At 42.0% G+C, this 21,622-nt stretch overlaps 2 protein-coding genes across 5 annotated transcripts in view; both read left to right on the top strand.

Moving 5' to 3' along the window:
• Nucleotides 1–9,886, top strand: part of LOC122758628 (seizure 6-like protein) — a 35,480-nt gene extending 25,594 nt beyond the window's left edge. The window contains exons 11-17 of the mRNA XM_044012892.1: nt 2,020–2,214; nt 3,354–3,545; nt 4,393–4,587; nt 6,041–6,076; nt 7,299–7,413; nt 8,451–8,556; nt 8,653–9,886. Coding sequence (XP_043868827.1) covers nt 2,020–2,214; nt 3,354–3,545; nt 4,393–4,587; nt 6,041–6,076; nt 7,299–7,413; nt 8,451–8,556; nt 8,653–8,685 — 872 coding nt within the window. The 3' untranslated portion in view covers nt 8,686–9,886. The remainder of the gene's footprint in view (nt 1–2,019; nt 2,215–3,353; nt 3,546–4,392; nt 4,588–6,040; nt 6,077–7,298; nt 7,414–8,450; nt 8,557–8,652) is intronic.
• A 4,486-nt stretch (nt 9,887–14,372) lies between these two features.
• Nucleotides 14,373–20,670, top strand: LOC122758286 (polyubiquitin-C). 4 transcript variants are annotated; one of them, XM_044012332.1, is made up of 3 exons: nt 16,550–16,662; nt 18,468–18,480; nt 18,709–20,670. In XM_044012332.1, the coding sequence occupies exons 2-3, from the start codon at nt 18,475–18,477 to the stop codon at nt 20,302–20,304; spliced, it is 1,602 nt and encodes a 533-aa protein (XP_043868267.1). In that variant the 5' UTR covers nt 16,550–16,662; nt 18,468–18,474; the 3' UTR covers nt 20,305–20,670. The 4 variants fall into 4 exon arrangements, with proteins under 4 accessions (XP_043868265.1, XP_043868269.1, XP_043868267.1 ...); XM_044012330.1 differs by lacking the exon at nt 16,550–16,662 and adding an exon at nt 14,373–14,865 and having other exon boundaries at nt 18,475–20,670; XM_044012334.1 differs by lacking the exons at nt 16,550–16,662; nt 18,468–18,480 and adding an exon at nt 14,866–15,141 and having other exon boundaries at nt 18,523–20,670.
• Nucleotides 20,671–21,622: the final 952 nt, after the last annotated feature.

Genomic DNA, 21,622 nt, shown 5'->3' with positions numbered 1-21,622 from the left:
CTTTTCATTCATTTCCCCGTGCCCTTATTCAATCACATCCCATTTGTTTTGCCATCTCACAAACGGAGCCTCATCCACACACACAAGCAGCCAAATAAGCTGGCTTCCTCCTTTTGGCACACAGTAATCCGCAGTTGCTTCCCGTATCCAACACCTGACACCGTGACACACTGTCCAATTTACTTGTCACCCTCCCGACACCACGAGCTCACACACTGTTTCCCACAGGAGTAAATCAAGTAGACACAGCATGACCACGCCGGCTACCATTTGATTATGTGTGTGTGTGTGCGCGCACTGGGAATAAATAAATGAGCCAGCACACGTCGTCCTGCTGTATATGGAGGAGGAGGAGGACCAAGTCAATAGAGAGTGAATAATTGATCCAGCAACAAATCCCTGTGGGCTAATTATAATGTACAGTGTAATGCAATACTGATCTGGCTGCCTGATCAATCATCGGAAACACACACACACACACACACTGGTCCCACCAGGGTTCCATGTGGTTCTAATGACTTTAAAGAGTGTGAATTTTATTAATGTCCTGTATTTGCATGTTGGCAGGGTTTGCTGTGTATGAACATTCCCACAGTAACACATGAGCCTGTGTATCAATGGGAGGCAACACATAGCAATCCATAAGGGTGATGTGAGGCAATGTATGCACTAAATCAATGAGGCACAGAGATTATGATAAAGCTTGTTGCCTCCCATTTTAAAGTTTACAAAAGAGTAAAGCACACAAAGTAATCACAGCCTTGTGCTTCATAGGTTTTATAGTTATACCGTAGTTTCTCTTTTTCTTGACTAATTGATGAATGTGTGTTTTATTCACTTATTTACTTGCTTAACTTATCATATTATTCCATTTAACATCATGTGTTTCATAAAACTTTTTGAAGTGTGTTTGTAAGAGGTACTGACACAAAGTTAGCAACGCCAGCCCGAGGCACCACTGCTCGCCTTCGCTCAATGAAATCGTGGTTGCCAGGGGCGACACAAGGAGAAACAGGCTTAAGCCACTTAACAAAAGGGCTGCAAGTATAACTATTTTCAAGAACTAAATAAAACAGTAACAGTAAATCATTACAATGGATGTTTTTTGACATTGTCTGATTTTATAGACCAACAAAATCGATTAACTGAGCTGGCGTCATTAGCTTCTTCTCTGGAGTTGAAAAATGTCAAATTCGGCAAAAACTTTGCATCATACAATGACATGAAAGCTAATCAGCGTCGAGTTTCTCTGTCGAATGTCATGTGACGTCGCGTCCATGTCAGATAATCATCTCTGTGTCTGTAGTGGGAAGTCTCCCTGGTTTGTTAGTGACAGACGCAAACACACAAGTCTCTGCAGATTCTCCCATATCTGCAGAGACTTCAGGTGAGTCTGAGATTCTGCTGCTTATATCAGTGAGTGGTGTCTCCTTAGACCTTTTTTTAATATATATATCTACTGTATAATGGTGTAGCATTTTCCTTTTGGTAAAACAAAGAGGTTCCTGTCATTGAAACGACGCCATAAAAGCGATGCTCATATTGACAAAGTCACAAAGAGTCATTTTTACCTGACTCAGCAGTTCCTCTCTACTGGATTGAGTGCTATGTATCTTTCAGCTCATTTCCTGGGTTTAATGGTCCGTGACTTAAGTGTCTGGGTTCAGGCTGAGGACTTCATTTCCAGTAGCAGTGCAGCTGTTTTTATTTAAACAGGCTCTTAAAAAAAAAACAGCCCTCTCTGTTGCACACGGCAGACAGACACGGCACATTTACACGCTGAGGAACCACAGATATTTCAATCTGGGGTTTGAGAGAGACCAAACAGAGAGACAGTTCCTGCTTTTGTTGAGCTTCCAAGTGAGCTGCAGAGAGCGAGTACAAGGGTTCATGTCAGAATCAGATGTACTGGTGTTTATCTTGACTTCTTTCCCCGTCACTGTCGTCAAACACGGACAACAAACAGTGTCACTGTCATCACACAGCCATCAATCATCTTTTCTTTTTAAACATTCACAGAGGTGTCCCGAAATGACTCCTGTCCGGACCTGCCCGAGATCCAGAACGGCTGGAAGACGACGTCCCACGTCGCGCCGGTGCGAGGGGCTCACATCACCTACCAGTGTGATCCTGGCTATGACCTGGTTGGACGGGAAACGCTCATCTGTCAGTTGGACCTCTCCTGGAGCTCACAGCCACCCTTCTGTGAAAAGAGTCAGTTATGTGTGTGTGTGCGTGTGTGTGTGTGTGTGACTATGACTGTGATTGTTATCAGTGGCGGTTTAAGCTTGAATGACAACCGGGGCGAGACTCACTCGAGCGTCCCCCGAATAAAAAAAAAACAACAAAAAATCAGGGTTAAACAAACTGTAAAAAGATCAGTGGGGGAAAAAAATAAAAATAATTTATATTAAAAATGAAATAGAGAAAAATATTTCTCAATTGCACAATCCTTCATCAGTACAATGGAAAAACACACTTAAGAGAAGCCAGTTATTACACTATAAATATACACAACAATAAGAGCAGAGAGAAACAATAATAATGTCATTTAAATTAAATAGAGAAAAATATTTCTCAATTGCAGAAATCCTTCATAGGAACAATGGAAAAACACACTTAAAAGAAGCCAGTTATACTGCACATATGCCAGAAATATACACAATAATAACAGCAATAACAGCAGAAAGCATCAATAACAATATCATACAAATACAATAGAGAATAAAGATTCTTAAAAACACAAATGTGAAAACACACTGAAGATAGTGTCATTATTATACAATTGCACACAGAACAGAAAACACAATGTTCAAACAACTAAAACTTAACCCGTCCGGTTCTTCCTAAATGTAAAATCGTCAAAGATGTCGTGTTTGGTGATTGATGTTAATAATCCCAAAGCCAGTAACTCCCATTGCAGCTGCTCTGCTCTCATCACACGCACAGATCTTTTCATGCACAAAATAATTTGACACGAGTTGAACCTAAATCAACTCAGACGGCAGTTGAAAGTGGCGGCTGCTGTGAATGGTGCTGCGTTTGGAGGGATAATGGTGGCAGCAGTAACTGCTCATTGCCTGAAAGGACTTTTAACGAGTTCCCATAAAATTCACTGAGGATTCTCAGTGTCCTCCGTGTTCCTGAATCATTTTTATTGATCTCCCAAAATGCAGATGTCTCTCTTCTCAACAGCTTCAGGTGAAAACATGTCGTTACTCCCCAGAGGAATGACTGATGACCTATTTTACACCAGTGACAACTTCATTATCACAAAATAATTAAACAAAAGTATATAAAATAAAAAAGTACATGTCACATATTCCTCTCTTTCTTTCTTGGCTGTTCTTCAGTCATGTATTGCTCAGACCCTGGCCACGTGGAACACTCCACCAGGTCTCTGTCAGACCCTAAACTCATGGTGGGAACGACCATTCAGTACAGCTGCAATACTGGCTTCATCCTGCAGGGCGGCGCCACCCTCACCTGCTACGGCCGTGAGCCAGGGACTCCCGTGTGGACGTCTCAACTTCCTCACTGTGTCTGTGAGTATCACAAAAAGACAAGTTAAAGTCTGAATACTCTGAAGTCAGAAACTAAATGGAAATCAGCCAATTATTGTTACTATTATTATCATCATTGTTGTTATTATTATTACTATTAATAATAATAATGATAATAACAATAACAACAATAAAAACAGCTTCAGCGAGTTAATAATTAAAGTAACGTGCCACATGTTTTGGCAGTAACATGATTAAAACAGTAATTACTTAGATTACTCGTTACTTAAAGTCCCATCACTGCTGAAAACAGTTTTTTCTCAATGGACTATGGTGAGGAGAAATAACTAGTTTCCATATCTAGCGATGTGTCTTGAGGATTTATAGAAGCATACGAAAGAGTTGTGTGCTGAAGCTGAAGCCGCCCTGTGGTGTGGTTTGGAACTGTCCTCGGTGTAGACACTTTCATATTCGGCTGTAACTGAAGATGAGAGGCTCCATTCCTGCTGCTGTGTGAACTAACATGAGTGGGTTTGTGTGAAAAAAAAAGACCTGGCTCTCTTCCTCCTGTGCTGACACAGATTACAGCGTCTCTATGTAAGTGTGTGTGTGTGTGTGCGCGCGCTTACGTTATTATTAATGTTTGTGAGCAGCGTTTGATGTTTGATGTGTAAATCTTATGCTAATGCAGCATAGCAATCAGCCCTCAGCCACCTGAGAGGAGGGGGTGGAGATTATCCCTGAGTCATGTCACCTCAGCAGGAGCCTGTCACATGTGTCAGTCCAGCTCTGACGCAAAAGCCTTAACAGTATCCATCCATTAAGCTTTCTCCGTCTGTCTGTCTTTCTGTCTTTCTTTCTTTCTTTTTTTTCTGTCTTCACGCCACAGCTGAGGAGTCCGTTTCCTGTGAAAACCCTGGTCTCCCTGACGACGGCTACCAGGTCCTGTCCAAGAGGCTTTACCTGCCCGGAGAGTCGCTCACCTTTGTCTGTTACCAAGGTTACGAGCTCATTGGCGAGGTTTCCATCAAATGTATCCTTGGAAACCCGTCGTTCTGGAGCGGGCCACTTCCACTGTGCAGGGGTGAGACTTTGCAGGATTTTTTTTTTTTTAGTGAATGTATAGAATGAAACCCTCCCCTGTCTATGTGCCCTTGGATTTACGCATGAACACCAGGTTTTCCTGCCCTTTGCCTGCTGAGATAAATAGTCCCTGTTCCTTTTTTCATGCAACCGACACTTCGCTAAACTCCTTTCCCAAACAGTCAAATCACAGCTGAGCTCATCAAGACACTTCTTGAAATATGAAAATAAACACGTGTGTGTGTGTGTGTGTGTGTGGACTGCGATGGACTGGTGACCTGTCCCGGGTGTGACCCCGCCTTATCGCCCTACATTAGCTGAGATTGCCACAGCGACCCACCGGTGGAGGATAAAGTGGTAGATGATGGATGAATGGAAGTTATAATTAAATGAAACAACAATGGTGCAAAGTCAGAGCAGAGATTTCTGTAATGAGACCAAATAAACCGCCGTTCGATTGTGTAACGGTGGAGTTAGTCTATAGTTACACATAAGACCGGTTAGCTTAGTTGCATAGAGCAGTGGTTCTCAAACTTTTTCTGTTGGGCCCCATTTGGAGGAAGAAATTTCCCGGGGGCCCGCGACTCTCACGAAATTGTAACACTGTGTCAAGTATAACATTTATTGAATCAATATTAGAAGAAACGCTTCACTTTTCTTTCAATAATGTGTTTCAAATAAAAATATGAAATGTGCAATGATAACTATCATAGTGTCATTTTTAAACAAATACATTTGGATAACAAAGAATACTTCACCAATATCAATTATTTGCTGTACAAATAACATTTTTTTGTTTTAACAATACAAATGCTGTCTGAATCATTGATGCGTTTGGCTGACGTTGGCTTGTTGTTAGTTTCCAAAACATTGCACAGTTTTCTTCTCCATCATCTAAACCTTGTCACTAGTGTTGATTTGGTTGTGGTACGTCACTAAAATGAGTCTGGGTTACAGCGAGACCAAAAGTTCCACCTGCTAAACTTTAGTTAGGAAAAAAACCAGAACCCCCGGAAAGTCCCCAGGGGGCACCGGTTCACGCCCCTTACGGTCCACAGCATTTAGTGAATCCCAGTGTGGGATGAATAAAGTCAAATCTGATCGAGGTCTGATCAAAAGTAAGGAAGAGTGTGATGATATCGGCGAGTGAGTTTCAGAAATGGAGAGATTGCCTCAGGTCATGTTGCAAATGAAACGAGTTTGTCCGTCTTTCATCAGAGAGGAACGCTAACGAGAGAGAGCTGTGATCCCAAAAACATTATCACTTTAAGAAGCTGCTAGCTTTAAATACGTGCCTCACATTAGAGCAGAAAGCTTGAGCAGCCGTGTGATGGGTGAGGATTTTAACGAACTGTGACTTTAAGCAGACTTGTAACAAAAGTGCGCTACTGCACTAAATGAAGTGTGATGTCAATTTGCATACATGCACTGACTGACAGGATGATGTCTTGCAGCCACCCGTAACTGCTTTGGCAACCATGCTTTGGAAGGTGAGTCTGTCTCCGTGCGTAGGTGTGACGTGACACTGTGGACCTGAAACGAGGACACAGTTTGTTGTGTAATTCTCACCTCAAACACAAACCATCACACAAGTCGAAGACTGACAAGCATTTCTGTTCAATGTGTCTGCTCAGTGTGCTTCAAGCAGACGCCTGACTGCCCACCTCATTCCCACTGTCTCTGCATGTGAGTGGACTTGCTTTCGTTTCCCCTTTGTGGACCGTTCCTTTTCAGGTCCAGTGGTCCTTCTGGAGACCAGAGGCAGACACTACTGTATGTCAGCTTGCATGAACATTCACATTCCACACATGCGTACTCGAGCTCACGTTCCATTCCACTTGTAGTGATTCTTCACCAGGGCTTTGACCCTTTTTCTGTGCCCTTATATTCGTCTAACGTTGAGTTGTACATGTTTTGGTACCGGTGGACCTCCTTGCATCACCTCTACCAAGTTTCCATGGTTACCTTCTTTGTTGTGTGCCACCAACTGGACTGGGAATTGTTGTCTTACAGCGAGCATGAACCCACATGGACTCACACTGTAGGGGTGCTCACCAAATTGACCACCATGAAAATGGGCAGATGTCTAAATATACTGTATGACCCTAGTGGACCTCTGTGGTCACTCGATACTCGTTACTTATGAACATGCTCGTGGTTCCAGTTGGACTAAAATGAGATTCCACACCAGTCTAGTATTCTACACATGCATACCCAGTCTCATATTCCATTCCATAAGACCAGGTACCAGGGGCTATCATTAATGGAAAAGCAAATTAACTGAGCCGTGCCGTGCCGAGGCGAGGCGAGGCAAGCCGCGCTGGTGGAAACACACCTTATGTTTCGACTTCGAGGGAAATAGATGACAAAGCACAACACATATGAGGGAACACTATGTCTCTGATTAGTTCAATCGCTGGGAATTAATTTTACAACTGGAAGACTACGTCGACTTTTTGTTTTCTACTTTTTTTTTTACTTACATGTCAAGAGCTGCTGGACAATATATAATCAATAAAGTATCTAGGGGGTGGAGTGGCTCAGTGGTTAAGACCCTACCTTGTGTACCAAAGACATCATGGTCGCAAGTTCGATTCCACCCCTGGCTAATTGTACTTGATTCCATTGTAAGTCGCTTTGGATAAAAGCGTCTGCTAAATGACATGTAATGTAATAATCTATCTATCTTTCTTTCTTGCATTTGTTAACCAGTTGCAGAGGCGACTGCCGGCTCCACTCTGGATGGAGGGAACATAGCTCTGGTCGTCTTCGTCCTCATCCTCTTGCTGTCTGTGTTGCTGGGAGGCGCCTACGTCTACGTCACGCGGTAATGTCTCTGACCACTTGACTTTTAAGGTTCCGGAGAGGAATTATAAATGAGAGTACGTTTTTCATGAATCTGTTCTCTCCTGAAAATGAAGAGCTGTTGTGTTTCGTTACCTTCCGACATGAATAGACGGGATCTTGAAAAAAGTATTTATCTTGTTAGTGTATTCAGATTCAAGACACAAAAACTACTGTGAGAGGTGTCACTTTTATATAATCGTGCTGACAGAGTGGCGGATTTATTCACATGGTGTAGAAATGCAACCGCAACATGCACACGTAACGTTTCCAGTGTGAAGCAGGCCTAAGGACAGGGGGGTAAATAAACCATAGTCACAGAAAAAAACATGTGGAGTCTTTACATAATACAAAGAAGAGGAGATGCCTGTGTATACAGCCAAGACTGAAGAAGACAGGAGAGGAAACTGTCCCACGACAAAAAACAAAAGCCACACAATCTTTCAGCAAAGTTCCATCACTCACTGTGTCAATAAATCAAACAAACAAAACAACAAACACAAAAGCCTTCAGTCAGCAAAATGTACAAGAATGATGTAGCTTATCCAAATCTCCTGGGGGTTGCCGGTTCAAACCCTAACAGGTCAAGCGCCCGATCCGCTTTGCTCCGAATGTGAGGTTTGCGTCGGGAAATCAAACGTGTGTTTCACTGAGCAGCTGATCCGCTGTGGCAGCCCGACATGTTACCCGACAGCAAGTTTTTCATCTAGAACATTTACATCACACTTTGGACTTAACAAAGAATGAGCGACATCTAATGGTGAGACGACAGACTGCAACAAGCATGTTAGGGAACTACAGTGGCCTTCACACACCGCTCCTCTCTCCTACTCACTGTGCTGTTTCCTCTTTCTTATTCATTGGTTTATGCTTCAGGTTTATTGAAGGGCATTGTTGTTTTTGATGGCTGCCTATAATTGTTTTTAGTCCAATTATTTATGCTTTATAATTATTCTGTTTGTTTACTTTTATTATCTTAATCACTGATGAATAACTGATTTGTTTCTGTTCGTCCTTCAGGTGCAGATATCACTCGAACCTCAGGCTTCCGCTCATCTACCCTCACCCTTACCGACAGATCACTGTGGAGACAGAGTTTGACAACCCTCTCTATGAGACAGGAGGGGTGAGTTTCCACCACATTTGTCCTCTAACCGTCCATCATACTGTAAATCTCACGTGGTCCCTTCCTCGTCTCATCCGTCTTGTCTTCCTGTCTCAGCAGGACACTCGTGAATATGAAGTATCGATATGAGAAGTTCCATGAAAGACGTTTCTGAAACCGAGACCGACCGCCTCGTCCTAACTCTTCATCCTCTCTCCCTTCCTCCTCCGCCCAGGAGCAGGCGGTGTAAATACAGTTAGATGACGTCCAGCCCCTCCTGCTGCGAGACGCAGAAATCAATCCCACTCTTTCCTCCTTTGACACGACAGTGTCTGACAACATGGTGGGTTTTATTTGGACGGGAGCTACAACATTGTCACCTGGAGACGACGGGACATGTAGGATTAACTGAGAATAAAAGACCTAAAAGATCATCAAGGAATTGAAGGTAATGAGAAACACAGAGAGTTGAGAGTTAAGGTATAACATGGCACAGGTGAGGAGTTACGGAGAGGAGAAAAGGAAGGAGTCGGGGACAAGGCACAGTGTTAGGAATGTGAAATGAAGACACAGAAGTAGTTTTTTTAATTCATATTTTTGTTTTTCCAATTTACACAAAGAATCCTTGACTGGAATATGCCTCAGTTTTATCAGTGGTGACTCTGTCAGAACCTCATACAGTCACACAATAAACGCTCACTTTAAGAGGAATTTATTGAAAAGTTTCCGTCTGAGATGTTATACAAACAATAAACCTGGTAATACCTGGTTTTATTTCTTTGGCTTTTTAATGTGGAATGGTACATGGTAATGGTATATTTATATGATTATATATGACCATTATCAATGCAGCAGCCTAAAACTATGAAAAGTCACCACAGATACCTTATCACGACATCACGATATCTAAAATCTAAGACCATATTTGGTATCGTGTCTTAATATAGGTATAATATCCATACATTGCTCAGCCCTTGAGTCACACCATTGCTCCGTGGGCCAGACGTATGAACTGATGAGTTGGATTTCTGAACACGGCAACATATAAGCTGCCGTGTTTAGGAAATAAAAGTGAGTGCTTCCTAATCAGTCCAACACACTGTGTCTTGTCCTTGACCTCCCTCCTGTCTGCAGTCACCTCCAAGCCTTTTTTACTCCAGCTTCTCCACTTCTGGCTTCAGCTGCTGTAAATTTGGTTTTTAAATCCATGACTTGCAGGTTGTGGAGGCTGCAGTGTGAATAGCGTAGCTGTAGAGTCAACTGACCAACCGTCAAATGCAAGCTCAATCCACCCACCAGATGATGTATTTATTTTGATGTACTGTATATGTGATGTTTTATGCAAATTGATAAATGTACATTTTCATGATGAGAAGACAAATGTGACAGTTTCCCTAAATAAATCATAAAACTTGAATAAAAAGAACAAAAGATTATTTCTAAATATTGAAGCATTCTTCTGCGTCGTGTTTGTGAGCCAGGTACAAACGTGAAGCCAAAATGTGACGATTTCCCAACCTTTTTCTCCTCATGATTCCTTCAAATGCTAATGTTTTTCACCTTCACAAGCCAGTGGATCTGTGGTAGGTTGTAGGTTCAATTCCCGGCCCCGTTAGTCTATGTCCCTGGGCAAGATACTTAAGTTGGGGGCTGCTACACCAAAACTGGAGAAGAAGATTTTGAGCATGGGTGGTGAGTACAAACCTTTTTAAATGAAGCTTTATTTGAATAACTATACATTACAATGTATATCAGGGGTGTCAAACATAGGGCCTGAAGGCCATAACTGGCCCACTGGAGGGTCCAATCCACGTTGTGTGTGTTTTCTGTCCTGCGTGTTTTGGGGTTTGTGTGTGTTTTCTGTCCTGCATGTTTTAGGGTTTGTGTGTGTTTCAGGGTTTGCATGTGTTTTCACTTCTGCGTGTTTTAGGGTTTGTGTGTGTTGTCTGTCCTCGTGGTTTGGGGTTTGTGTGTGTTTTCTGTCCTGCATGTTTCAGGGTTTGTGTGTGTTTCACTTCTGTGTGTTTTAGGGTTTGTGTGTGTTTCTGTCCTGCTTGTTTTGGGGTTTGTGTGTGTTTTCTGTCCCATGTTTTGGGGTTTGTGTGTGTTTTCTGTCCCATGTTTTGGGGTTTGTGTGTGTTTTCTGTCCTGAATGTTTTGGGGTTTGTGTGTGTTTTCTGTCCTGTGTGTTTTAGGGTTTGTGTGTGTTTTCACTTCTGCGTGTGTTTTTGAATCCTCAGCCTTTGTGAATATGCATCTTGTGTCTCCTCCTGCATGTGTTTTGGGTCATTGCAGTGTGTTTGGCCGCCGGCCAATGCTTACAAATCCGATTTGGACTGCAGTCTAAACAAGGCCTAAAAACCGGCTCACAGTCGTAATTAAAGCCAAACTCTGTATGTAGAAAAATCGTATCTCATGTTTTTTTCAGCTGTTCAGACTGCCAACAAATCAAGATCGATACAATCTGGATATGCATAAAAGTCCAATATGGGCTGAAGTCTCGTCTAGTAGTTTGTGAACCACTGCTTTAGATTTTTCTCAAAACACACTTTCACCATCAGGGACATATAAAAAGATTTTAATCTTCTTAACTGTCATGAAAAGAACTCATTACTTTCACCACACCTCTGGCTCCCACACAACTTTCTTTTTATTTAGGACCAAGTTTGCAGTCTTCTCTGATAAGTCGGAGGCAAATCCTGCCCCGCAGCATTTCCCCACCAACGAACCACTTTCATGTCCTAATGGTTCCTTCTGTTGCCTTTGTGAATGCTGATCAGGAGATAATGCTTCCTGCTATGATTGTGATTTCCAGGGGCTTTCCTGCTGCGGCTAATTCAACTGTTGAGACGCTTTTAACCAGATGCCTGATGATGTTAAGCGCTCTGACGGAAGTGAGTGCCACCCACACAAGTTTAATGAGCCAAGGGCATCAACAGAGGCGCAAACACGTCACATTTATTTCTGCATTTGAGGCTTTTTGCTCGGGGAGAATCACATTTAGGGTGCTGCGTTATTACAGGCAGCTGACAACAGGGGTCACACCCACATCACGAATGTAAGAGAGGCAGAAATATCGGTCGGTGGCAGTTATAGTAAAGGAATACAGGAAGTCCTGTATACAACTATTACTACTAGATCCAAAGATCAACGAGTCACAATTCAATCAAATCCAAGCACGATGATAACACATGCATGTTCAATGTCACTTTCAAATGAACATCCATCTTCTGCATCTTCTTCACAAGCTGCCACATCTGGTTTCGTTTGGCTCCTCCCTCTCTAGGGGTGGCCACAGCATGATTGGCACATTTCACATTATATATTGCAAGATAGAGAGAGCTGCGTGTGTCCATATTAACATTGTCCAGTCTCGTCCTCTGGGCCACGCCCCGGAAGAACAAGCAGTCCAAACAAAATAGATAAAATGGACAGAACTCTCTTTGCCTCCCAAATGGTCATGCAGCTGCAGCAGAGACCACAGAAAAGGAGGAGACCTTTCGTGCTGCCATCATCCGTGGAATGGCAGTGGAGTGGGGAGTGTGGTGCGGTGGAATTTCTTTATCCCTTTTTCAAACTATTGTCTTGCACTGTGTCAATCGTTTAACGCACCTGCATATAACTTCAGTCTCTCCAGATCTACGTCGTTGTTGTTGTTGTTGTTGCTCTGAGTCGCACTGTGAGTGACGCAGAAGACACTATGACGTCCTAGCTAACCAAAACATTCAGATTGAAACAAATCTGTAAAAATCCAACCAGAATGTCTTGCTTTGGAAAAATCTGGCTACAATCTGAATATGCTTAAAAAAATCCAATTTGGGCTGCAGTCTAAAGACGGCCTTTGTGTGTCCCATTAACAATGGGGATTGGGTACCTTGCTTGGGCATAACCCAGCCATTCATCTGGTGGGGACTCAAACCGGCAACCCTTTGGTTACTTGCCAAGTTGCCTTTCCACTTGGCCATGGGCTTCCCAGGTCAATATAAAAGATACAAAATAGTTATATCTGTAATACTGCCAATGAGCTCCATTGTATATCCATGGTGTCATTAACCTCGTTCTTTCTCACTTTAAACAGAGTTGGGGGTGGGTACAGTTCATAGTTCAAAGGGTTAACAGTTCAAAAGTGGTTCAAGTAAGAAGGTTGTGTCTGGACAACAAAAACCAGACAATGCTGCAAATATGGTGGTTACACCTGGCCTTAGGACGCATTTTCTGTGATCAGATCGCAATGGGATCACTCTTCACCACATGCGTTTACACCTGGTGCTAACATGCGTCTCCAGTGCATCAACATCAACAGTGTTTGCCGCAGGTGAAGTCACGCTATTGTATGGACTCTTTATATAGAGCAAATTCACATCGCCAATATATCTTCATCTTCAGATCAGCTACTTCTCGAGGTCGTCACAAAGACTAAAGCTGAAACTATCTATCTTGTTATTGTTAATGTCTTTCTATGTTGTACTTTCACATGTGTGGAAATGTTTTATCTTTTACTGTCTTTGCTGCTGTGACCATGTAAATGTCCCCCTTGCGGGACAAATAAAAGACTCTTCTTCTTATTTTAGCTAAAAAAAACAAAAAAACTTTATTGTTAAACATACATTACAGTGCATTACGGTGCAAATGCTATGTTGAAGATTGGCCAGCAGATGTCACCAGATTTAATTGTACCAAATGCTTTGAAACAACGTCCATTTCAACTGTTTCAACACAATTGCTTTATGTTGATTCAGAGGTTCAGAAAGCTTTGGTTTCTCCATCACTAACTACCTAGTAATGAAAATGAATATGTCCATAATAAATGAATGAGAGGAGAATGTGAAGAATATATTCAACGTGTTTAAGTTATGAATGTCAATTCAATTTCAACAGATCAATCAATCAATCAATATGCCGCACTGTATATTCTTGTTGTATTCCAAAAGTTGTTCCGATGTTACTTAAATGATTTATTTGGATGCATTTTTTTTTCTCCCACAGGAGATGAATTGAGAGGGCATTCAAAGGCAGCAACTCAATGAAAGAGATCAAAGATCAAAGGAAGGAATCTGATAATAAATACTCGTGCTGAATGTGGAGAGCAGCGTTTTGCCCCTCGGTGTACAGCCTGAGCCTAAACATTCACAGAACGCATTTTTTGAGCTACATTTGAGAAACTTTTGAATTGAAATTTGAACTTAATAATTTGACTGCAGACAGAAACCTTGCTCCTGTGGAAGGCAGCGTTGCACCTATCGGTGTACACCCTGACACAAACAATTAAAAGAGTCTAGTAGTCCTTTACCTGGACATCTGGAGAAGCCGACATCAAGTGTATCATCTGGAAATAATTTTCCCGTGAGTAATGTGAGCTTTTACACAGTATGTGTTGTAATGGGATGTTATCTCTATCAGTCAGGAGCTCATGTGTCTTTGATGTCATGGCAGCGCTTATGTAACGGTAACAGTTAGTGTTGCTCTAATGCGCCACTTTGCCGCGCACGTGCAGCTGAATCAGGCTGGTGAGTGGACACTGCACCTGGTTTTGCCTTTTTCCTGTGGCAACTTCATTTTCATCACTTTCATTTTCGTCTGTGCGGCTGCTTCACAGGAGTCAAAGTCATCAAAGGCAAGAGTCCTTGGCTTTGAACAAAGAAAAGGTAGCAGTGAAACAGATTTCTTGTAGTGGCCCATAAAGCACATCAATTCTGACATTATATGAAGCATCACCACTAACCTGTGAACTGCCTTCTTTCGACAAAGTATAGTTGATACTGCTCATCTGGTCACTTGAAAGGCTTCAAACATTTTGGAAATAGTAACTAAATAAACATAGAAGGATATTGATGTTGTATTTAAAAATGTTCTTCTTTCTTTCACAGTGTCAAGATGCAGATCTCTGTGAACACCCTGACTGTCAAGACCATCGCTCTGGAGGTGGAGCCCAGTGATGCTATTAAGAACGTCAAAAAGAAGATCCAGGATAAGGAAGGGATCCCTGCAGACCAGCAGCGTCTCATCTTCGCTGGTAAACAGCTGGAAGACGGTCGCACCCTCTCTGACTACAACATCCAGAAGGATGCCACCCTCCATCTTGTGCTCCGTCTGAGAGGAGGAATGCAGATCTTTGTGAAGACCCTGACTGGCAAGACCATCACTCTGGAGATTGAGCTGAATGACACCATTGAGAACGTCAAGGCCAAAATCCAGGACAAAGAAGGAATCCCTCAAGACCAGCAGCGTCTCATCTTTGCTGGTAAACAGCTGGAAGATGGTCGCACCCTCTCCGACTATAACATCCAGAAGGAGTCCACCCTCCATCTTGTGCTCCGTCTGAGAGGAGGTATGCAGATCTTTGTGAAGACCCTGACTGGCAAAACCATCCCTCTGGAGGTGGAGTCCAGTGACTCCGTTGAGAATATCAAAGCCAAAATCCAGGATAAAGAAGGAATCCCTCCAGACCAGCAGCGTCTCATCTTTGCTGGTAAACAACTGGAAGATGGTCGCACCCTCTCCGACTACAACATCCAGAAGGAGTCCACCCTCCATCTTGTGCTCCGTCTGAGAGGAGGTATGCAGATCTTTGTGAAGACCCTGACTGGCAAGACCATCAATCTGAAAGTGGAGCCCAGTGACACCGTTGATAGCGTCAAGGCCAAAATCCAGGATAAAGAAGGAATCCCTCCAGACCAACTGCGTCTCATCTTCGCTGGTAAACAATTAGAATATGGCCGCAAGCTCATGGACTATAATATCCAGATGGAGTCCACCCTCCATCTAGTTTTGCGTCTGAGAGGAGGAAACTAAGAACCTTGTGATGAAGATGCCCCTGTTCATCCACCTTTAGTTCTCGTGTTGAACTTGCATGTCCTGCAATTTCAGTTATTGCTTAAAGTTTTTAGTTTAGTATTTCTAAGTTTAGCTTGTGCTGGTGTTGAGTTAGCATTTCCAAATATTGTTTTGTTGATTTTTTGGTTTGACAGAACATTTCACTTGCGTTTGCTGACAGTTTTTGAGATGCCTTACATACAAATGTGATGCGCTGGACTCATGTTTGAGATTTTAAAGCCCAACATTGAGCCTGAACATTTGTCAAAACAAAAAGTATAAACTCCGTTTTTATGATGTTTAAAGGGGAAGCGTCTTTGAAAATTCCACTCATTTAACAATAAATGAATTACTCGCTGTTTGTTTTGTCATTTATGTTCATTAACTGTGGTGCAAGAATCGCGTTAATCAAGAGATAATAATGTGCAATGTTCTTTTTGTGAAACAGGAAATTTGAAAATTCATCGATAACAATAATTAATCCTTTAACATTGAAAATATAATTTCAGTTAAAAGAGCTTCTACATGCTGGTGTATTAACCATAAAAACTGATTTTGCTAATCAGTATAAATATACACATATATTTATATATTTATTTCTGTGTATATATTTATATACATACAGTATGCATATATGTATGCATGTATGTATGTATGTATGTACATGCGTGTATGTATGTATATGTATGCATGTGTGTGTATGTATATGTATGCATGTGTGTGTATGTATGTATGCATGTGTGTGTATGTATGTATGCATGTATATGTGTGTGTATATGTATGTGTGTGTATATGTATGTGTGTATATGTATATGTATGTGTATGTATGTATATGTATGTGTGTATGTACATGTATGTGTGTGTATGTATGTATGTATGTATGTATGTATGTGTGTATGTATATGTATGTGTGTATGTATGTGTATGTATATGTATGTATATGTATGTGTGTGTGTATGTATATGTATGTGTGTATGTATATGTATGTGTGTATGTATATGTATGTGTGTATGTATATGTATGTATATGTATGTGTGTATGTATGTATATGTATGTGTGTGTATGTATATGTATGTGTGTACAGTATCGTTGTCAAAGGTCCTTCTTTGTCGTTTTCTGTCCTGTCCCCTGATCCGTCCTCCAGTTCAATAGATGGCGATAATGTGCTTGTAAGTCAAAAGTCAACCGTCTAAAGACCCAGTAAAAGAAGAGTGAAGGCAGGAGAACGTTCTCGTCGTCATTTCTTTGCTGAATCACTCGCGCAGCGGCCAGAGAAGCTTCTATAACGTACATCGTCTGAAAAGCAGTTCACTCGTAAGTAATGTGTGTTTTCGCCCGTTTACAGTATGTGTCGTTATACCGAAGCTGTGTGTGTTGAAATGTGTTGGAAACATTGCGACGAAAACCACCGCATTCATCAGAATTTGGATGTGTATTCGGTCAGAAAATTGTACTTAAAACTTTAATTTGAAACACAAGTGATTAATACAATAACATAGACACCCGCGCGTGTATTTTCGCCACAGTAAAGTGACAGTCACTCGGCTGTGACGACATCGGGATATGTTCGGCAACATTAGCTCGTAAAAACGTTTAGAAAATGTCGCCCAATAACTAAATTGAAGTATTTCGAGCCAATTTAATGCTTGATGACGGTCTATTTGTTTCTGTTGTTCAATTAAATTAAGGTTGGTCGGTTAATTTACGAGGGCGTCGTCGCCTGTTAGCTTAGCAACTTTACGTTACATGTCATTTAGCAAGGGAATTGAGTACAATCAGCCAGTGGTGGAGTCGAACTTGCGACCATGATGTGTTTTGCACACAGGGTACCAGTCTTAACCACTGATCCACTGCTGGACACCCCGCAGCAACTGTGACCGTTTGTTATCTGTTAATAACAGGCAGCCATTTTGGATAATTAAATGCCATTGTCTTTGTTTTTGTGGCCAGTTATCGTGTCTTTAAGTAAACGTTAATCTACATAATTTAACTAAAATGAGTTGTTGTTGTTGTTGTTGTTGTTGTGTTTAGAGCGAAATTGCAGATGAAACTACTAAGCATTTACGATTATTGTGTTCCTGTTCTGTATTATTATTGTTTCAACACATTTTGAGTTGTTGAAATTGGCTAATAAATGTAGAAGATGGTGACCAAGAAAGTAACAGAAGAATTAGATAACTTTGGGTGTGGCCTTGTCCGACTAGTCCTCTTCTACGATTCAGTCTAAGGCCACGTTCACACCTGGCAGTAATGTGTTTTCTGTGATCTGAATGATCACTTGTAAGTACAGGTGTGAATCCACCTGAGACGCATAGAGGAGGGATTGTTGTCCAGTCTGCCAAACCACTTCAGGAGATGATTGGAGACGCATTGGGTCCACATTGAACAGAAGTGTAAATTCAAAATTCCAAGAGTAAATGGTTAAACCGTCAATTCCACCTTTGCATTCGAAGGTCGTGATTGTGGCGTTGTTTTGATCAAAATTCGATTTGAGATTGTGACACACCCCTAGTTGACATTGTGGTGAGATATGAGGTTCAACGTGTGATTAGTCCCAGTCTATTACACTTAGTTATACAGAAATAACAGACTAAACTTGTTATACAGAATCAGATCGCTGAATATAGCAGAAATCGTGGCTAATCACAAAAATAAACAGCGGAATAGTGACCAAAGTACATAGTTGCAGCCCTAGTTGCAATAAGCTGAAATGGAGGAGGAGATGGTAACCAAAGGAAGAGCGAAGATATTGATTTAATCAAATAAAGAAAATAAGAATTGCTAACTTAATGTTACCAAATTTTTAGGTTTTTCAAGCTTAGTTGTTGCAGAAACTTAGTTTGAGTTGGTAAGTGTATTTAAAGTTGTGTTACAATTGGAGTGGCTCAGTGGTTAAGACTGGTACCCTGTGTGCGAAAGACATCATGGTCGCATTGGTCGCAAGTTCGACTCCACCCCTGGCTGATTGTACTCAATTCCATTGTAAATCGCTTTGGATTAAAGCGTATGCTAAATTACATGTAGTGTAATTATTGTTTGTGTGTGGCACATTCAACTGTTACCTACTGCTAATGTGAATAAAAAGTGCTAGTTTTATACCATCCCTTTTCATTTCACAGTGTCAAGATGCAGATCTTTGTGAAGACCCTGACCGGCAAGACCATCACTCTGGAGGTTGAACCCAGTGATACCATTGAGAACGTCAAGGCCAAAATCCAGGATAAAGAAGGAATCCCTCCAGACCAGCAGCGTCTCATCTTCGCTGGTAAACAGCTGGAAGATGGTCGCACCCTCTCCGACTACAACATCCAGAAGGAGTCCACCCTCCATCTTGTCCTGCGTCTGAGAGGAGGTATGCAGATCTTTGTGAAGACCCTGACCGGCAAGACCATCACTCTGGAGGTGGAGCCCAGTGATACCATTGAGAATGTCAAGGCCAAAATCCAGGATAAAGAAGGAATCCCTCCAGACCAGCAGCGTCTCATCTTTGCTGGTAAACAGCTGGAAGATGGTCGCACCCTCTCCGACTACAACATCCAGAAGGAGTCCACCCTCCATCTTGTCCTGCGTCTGAGAGGAGGTATGCAGATCTTTGTGAAGACCCTGACTGGCAAGACCATCACTCTGGAGGTGGAGCCCAGTGATACCATTGAGAATGTCAAGGCCAAAATCCAGGATAAAGAAGGAATCCCTCCAGACCAGCAGCGTCTCATCTTTGCTGGTAAACAGCTGGAAGATGGTCGCACCCTCTCCGACTACAACATCCAGAAGGAGTCCACCCTCCATCTTGTGCTCCGTCTGAGAGGAGGTATGCAGATCTTTGTGAAGACCCTGACCGGCAAGACCATCACTCTGGAGGTTGAACCCAGTGACACCATTGAGAATGTCAAGGCCAAAATCCAGGATAAGGAAGGAATCCCTCCAGACCAGCAGCGTCTCATCTTCGCTGGTAAACAGCTGGAAGATGGTCGCACCCTCTCCGACTACAACATCCAGAAGGAGTCCACCCTCCATCTTGTCCTGCGTCTGAGAGGAGGTATGCAGATCTTTGTGAAGACCCTGACTGGCAAGACCATCACTCTGGAGGTGGAGCCCAGTGATACCATTGAGAATGTCAAGGCCAAAATCCAGGATAAAGAAGGAATCCCTCCAGACCAGCAGCGTCTCATCTTTGCTGGTAAACAGCTGGAAGATGGTCGCACCCTCTCCGACTACAACATCCAGAAGGAGTCCACCCTCCATCTTGTCCTGCGTCTGAGAGGAGGTATGCAGATCTTTGTGAAGACCCTGACCGGCAAGACCATCACTCTGGAGGTTGAACCCAGTGATACCATTGAGAACGTCAAGGCCAAAATCCAGGATAAGGAAGGAATCCCTCCAGACCAGCAGCGTCTCATCTTCGCTGGTAAACAGCTGGAAGATGGTCGCACCCTCTCCGACTACAACATCCAGAAGGAGTCCACCCTCCATCTTGTGCTGCGTCTGAGAGGAGGTATGCAGATCTTTGTGAAGACCCTGACTGGCAAGACCATCACTCTGGAGGTGGAGCCCAGTGATACCATTGAGAATGTCAAGGCCAAAATCCAGGATAAAGAAGGAATCCCTCCAGACCAGCAGCGTCTCATCTTCGCTGGTAAACAGCTGGAAGATGGTCGCACCCTCTCCGACTACAACATCCAGAAGGAGTCCACCCTCCATCTTGTCCTGCGTCTGAGAGGAGGTATGCAGATCTTTGTGAAGACCCTGACCGGCAAGACCATCACTCTGGAGGTTGAACCCAGTGACACCATTGAGAACGTCAAGGCCAAAATCCAGGATAAGGAAGGAATCCCTCCAGACCAGCAGCGTCTCATCTTCGCTGGTAAACAGCTGGAAGATGGTCGCACCCTCTCCGACTACAACATCCAGAAGGAGTCCACCCTCCATCTTGTGCTCCGTCTGAGAGGAGGAAACTAGGCTCTTTATGATGAAGATGTCCCTGTTCACCAAGAATGTCCTGCTGTGTCCTTAAAGTTTAACATTCCTAAGTTTTGCTTGAACTTGTGTGAGTCAGCATTTCCAGATATTGTTTTCTGGGTTGTTTCTTTTTTTTCTAGGTTGTGACAACATTTCATTTGCATTTGCTGACAGTTTTTTAAATTACTTAAATAGAAATATAATACGCTGGCGTCATGTTTGAGATTTTAAAGCCCAACATGGATAACTCAGCCTTTTTAACATTTTGTTGAAACCAAAAGTATTAGCTGTGTTTTTGTTTTGCTTAAAAGGGAAGCATCTATAGAAATCCTGCTGATATAACTAATAAATGACCTCTTACTCTTATTTGCTGTGTGTTTCTGTAATTTATCAGTTGTCAATATCAAACTGAAGTGTATTGATTCAATTGTTTTTTTCTTCTGCTTAGTGAGAGTAACAACTGTTGGCATTTATGTAGTTTAGCTATTCAGCCACCAGTTGTCACCAGAGACCACTTAAACTGATAATTTAACTGAAATGCTCCAAAACCTCTTCTGTAAAAAAAAAACCCTGCCTCACTGCTTTCCTCCGCCTGTGGATAAACAAAGACAGACGAAGGTTTCTTTATTTGCTGGATCATACAGCGGACACGGGGGAGAGTGGACTTGTGTAAGTTAGTAAAATGTTCACCATTGTTTCCTGAGATCATGATCAATGGTATTTTTTGGATAATGAAGCATCTCTTAGTTTCCTTTTGTACACAGATGTTACCAGAGAGTCATAATTCCTCCACAGTATTTCACAGAATACTGACTTCTAGTGGTTTTATGTAATGGAGGATGATTATTAATGACTTGTCTGATTTAATAACTATCAACATGCAAATTTGGAATTTAAATCATTTCTAAAAACGGTGTGGTAAATCAGAACATTGCCCATATAATGAGACGGTATGTAAATGGATAGATTAAGCTACAATCTATCCATTTAATAAAAAAATCTTAATTATGTCAGAATCCCAGGATAATTGTTTATTGTTTATAGAGCATAAACAATCAAAACACTAAAAAAACATGTTGATGAGACTTTACTTATTTCTTTATTATTAATATGAATATAGCATATATATCAGACATGAATTTTCTTTTTATAAAAACACATGGAGGCACGTCCCACGCCAGTTTCCCTTTATAATTGATGCAACTATCAATTATTTTCCATAATCAATTCATCTGTTGAATATTTCCTTAATTAATCGCGTATTTGTTTCTGAAACCAGAAACCGTTCATTTAAGAAGCTGAAAAATCATAAAACTTT

Source organism: Solea senegalensis, linkage group LG21 (assembly GCF_019176455.1).
Source record: "Solea senegalensis isolate Sse05_10M linkage group LG21, IFAPA_SoseM_1, whole genome shotgun sequence".
Taxonomy (NCBI): domain Eukaryota; kingdom Metazoa; phylum Chordata; class Actinopteri; order Pleuronectiformes; family Soleidae; genus Solea; species Solea senegalensis.
The sequence above is the reverse complement of the archived record's forward strand: the minus strand, read 5'-3'. Positions and strand labels throughout refer to the sequence as shown.

What these genes read in the sequence shown, in the direction of transcription:
- LOC122758286 (XM_044012330.1), top strand. Translation starts at nt 14,410, where the DNA reads ATGCAGATCTCTGTGAACACCCTGACTGTCAAGACCATCGCTCTGGAG. An exon ending in TGCTCCGTCTGAGAGGAGGT is followed by an intron (nt 14,866 to 18,474) that starts ATGCAGATCTTT and finishes CACAGTGTCAAG; the next exon opens with ATGCAGATCTTTGTGAAGAC.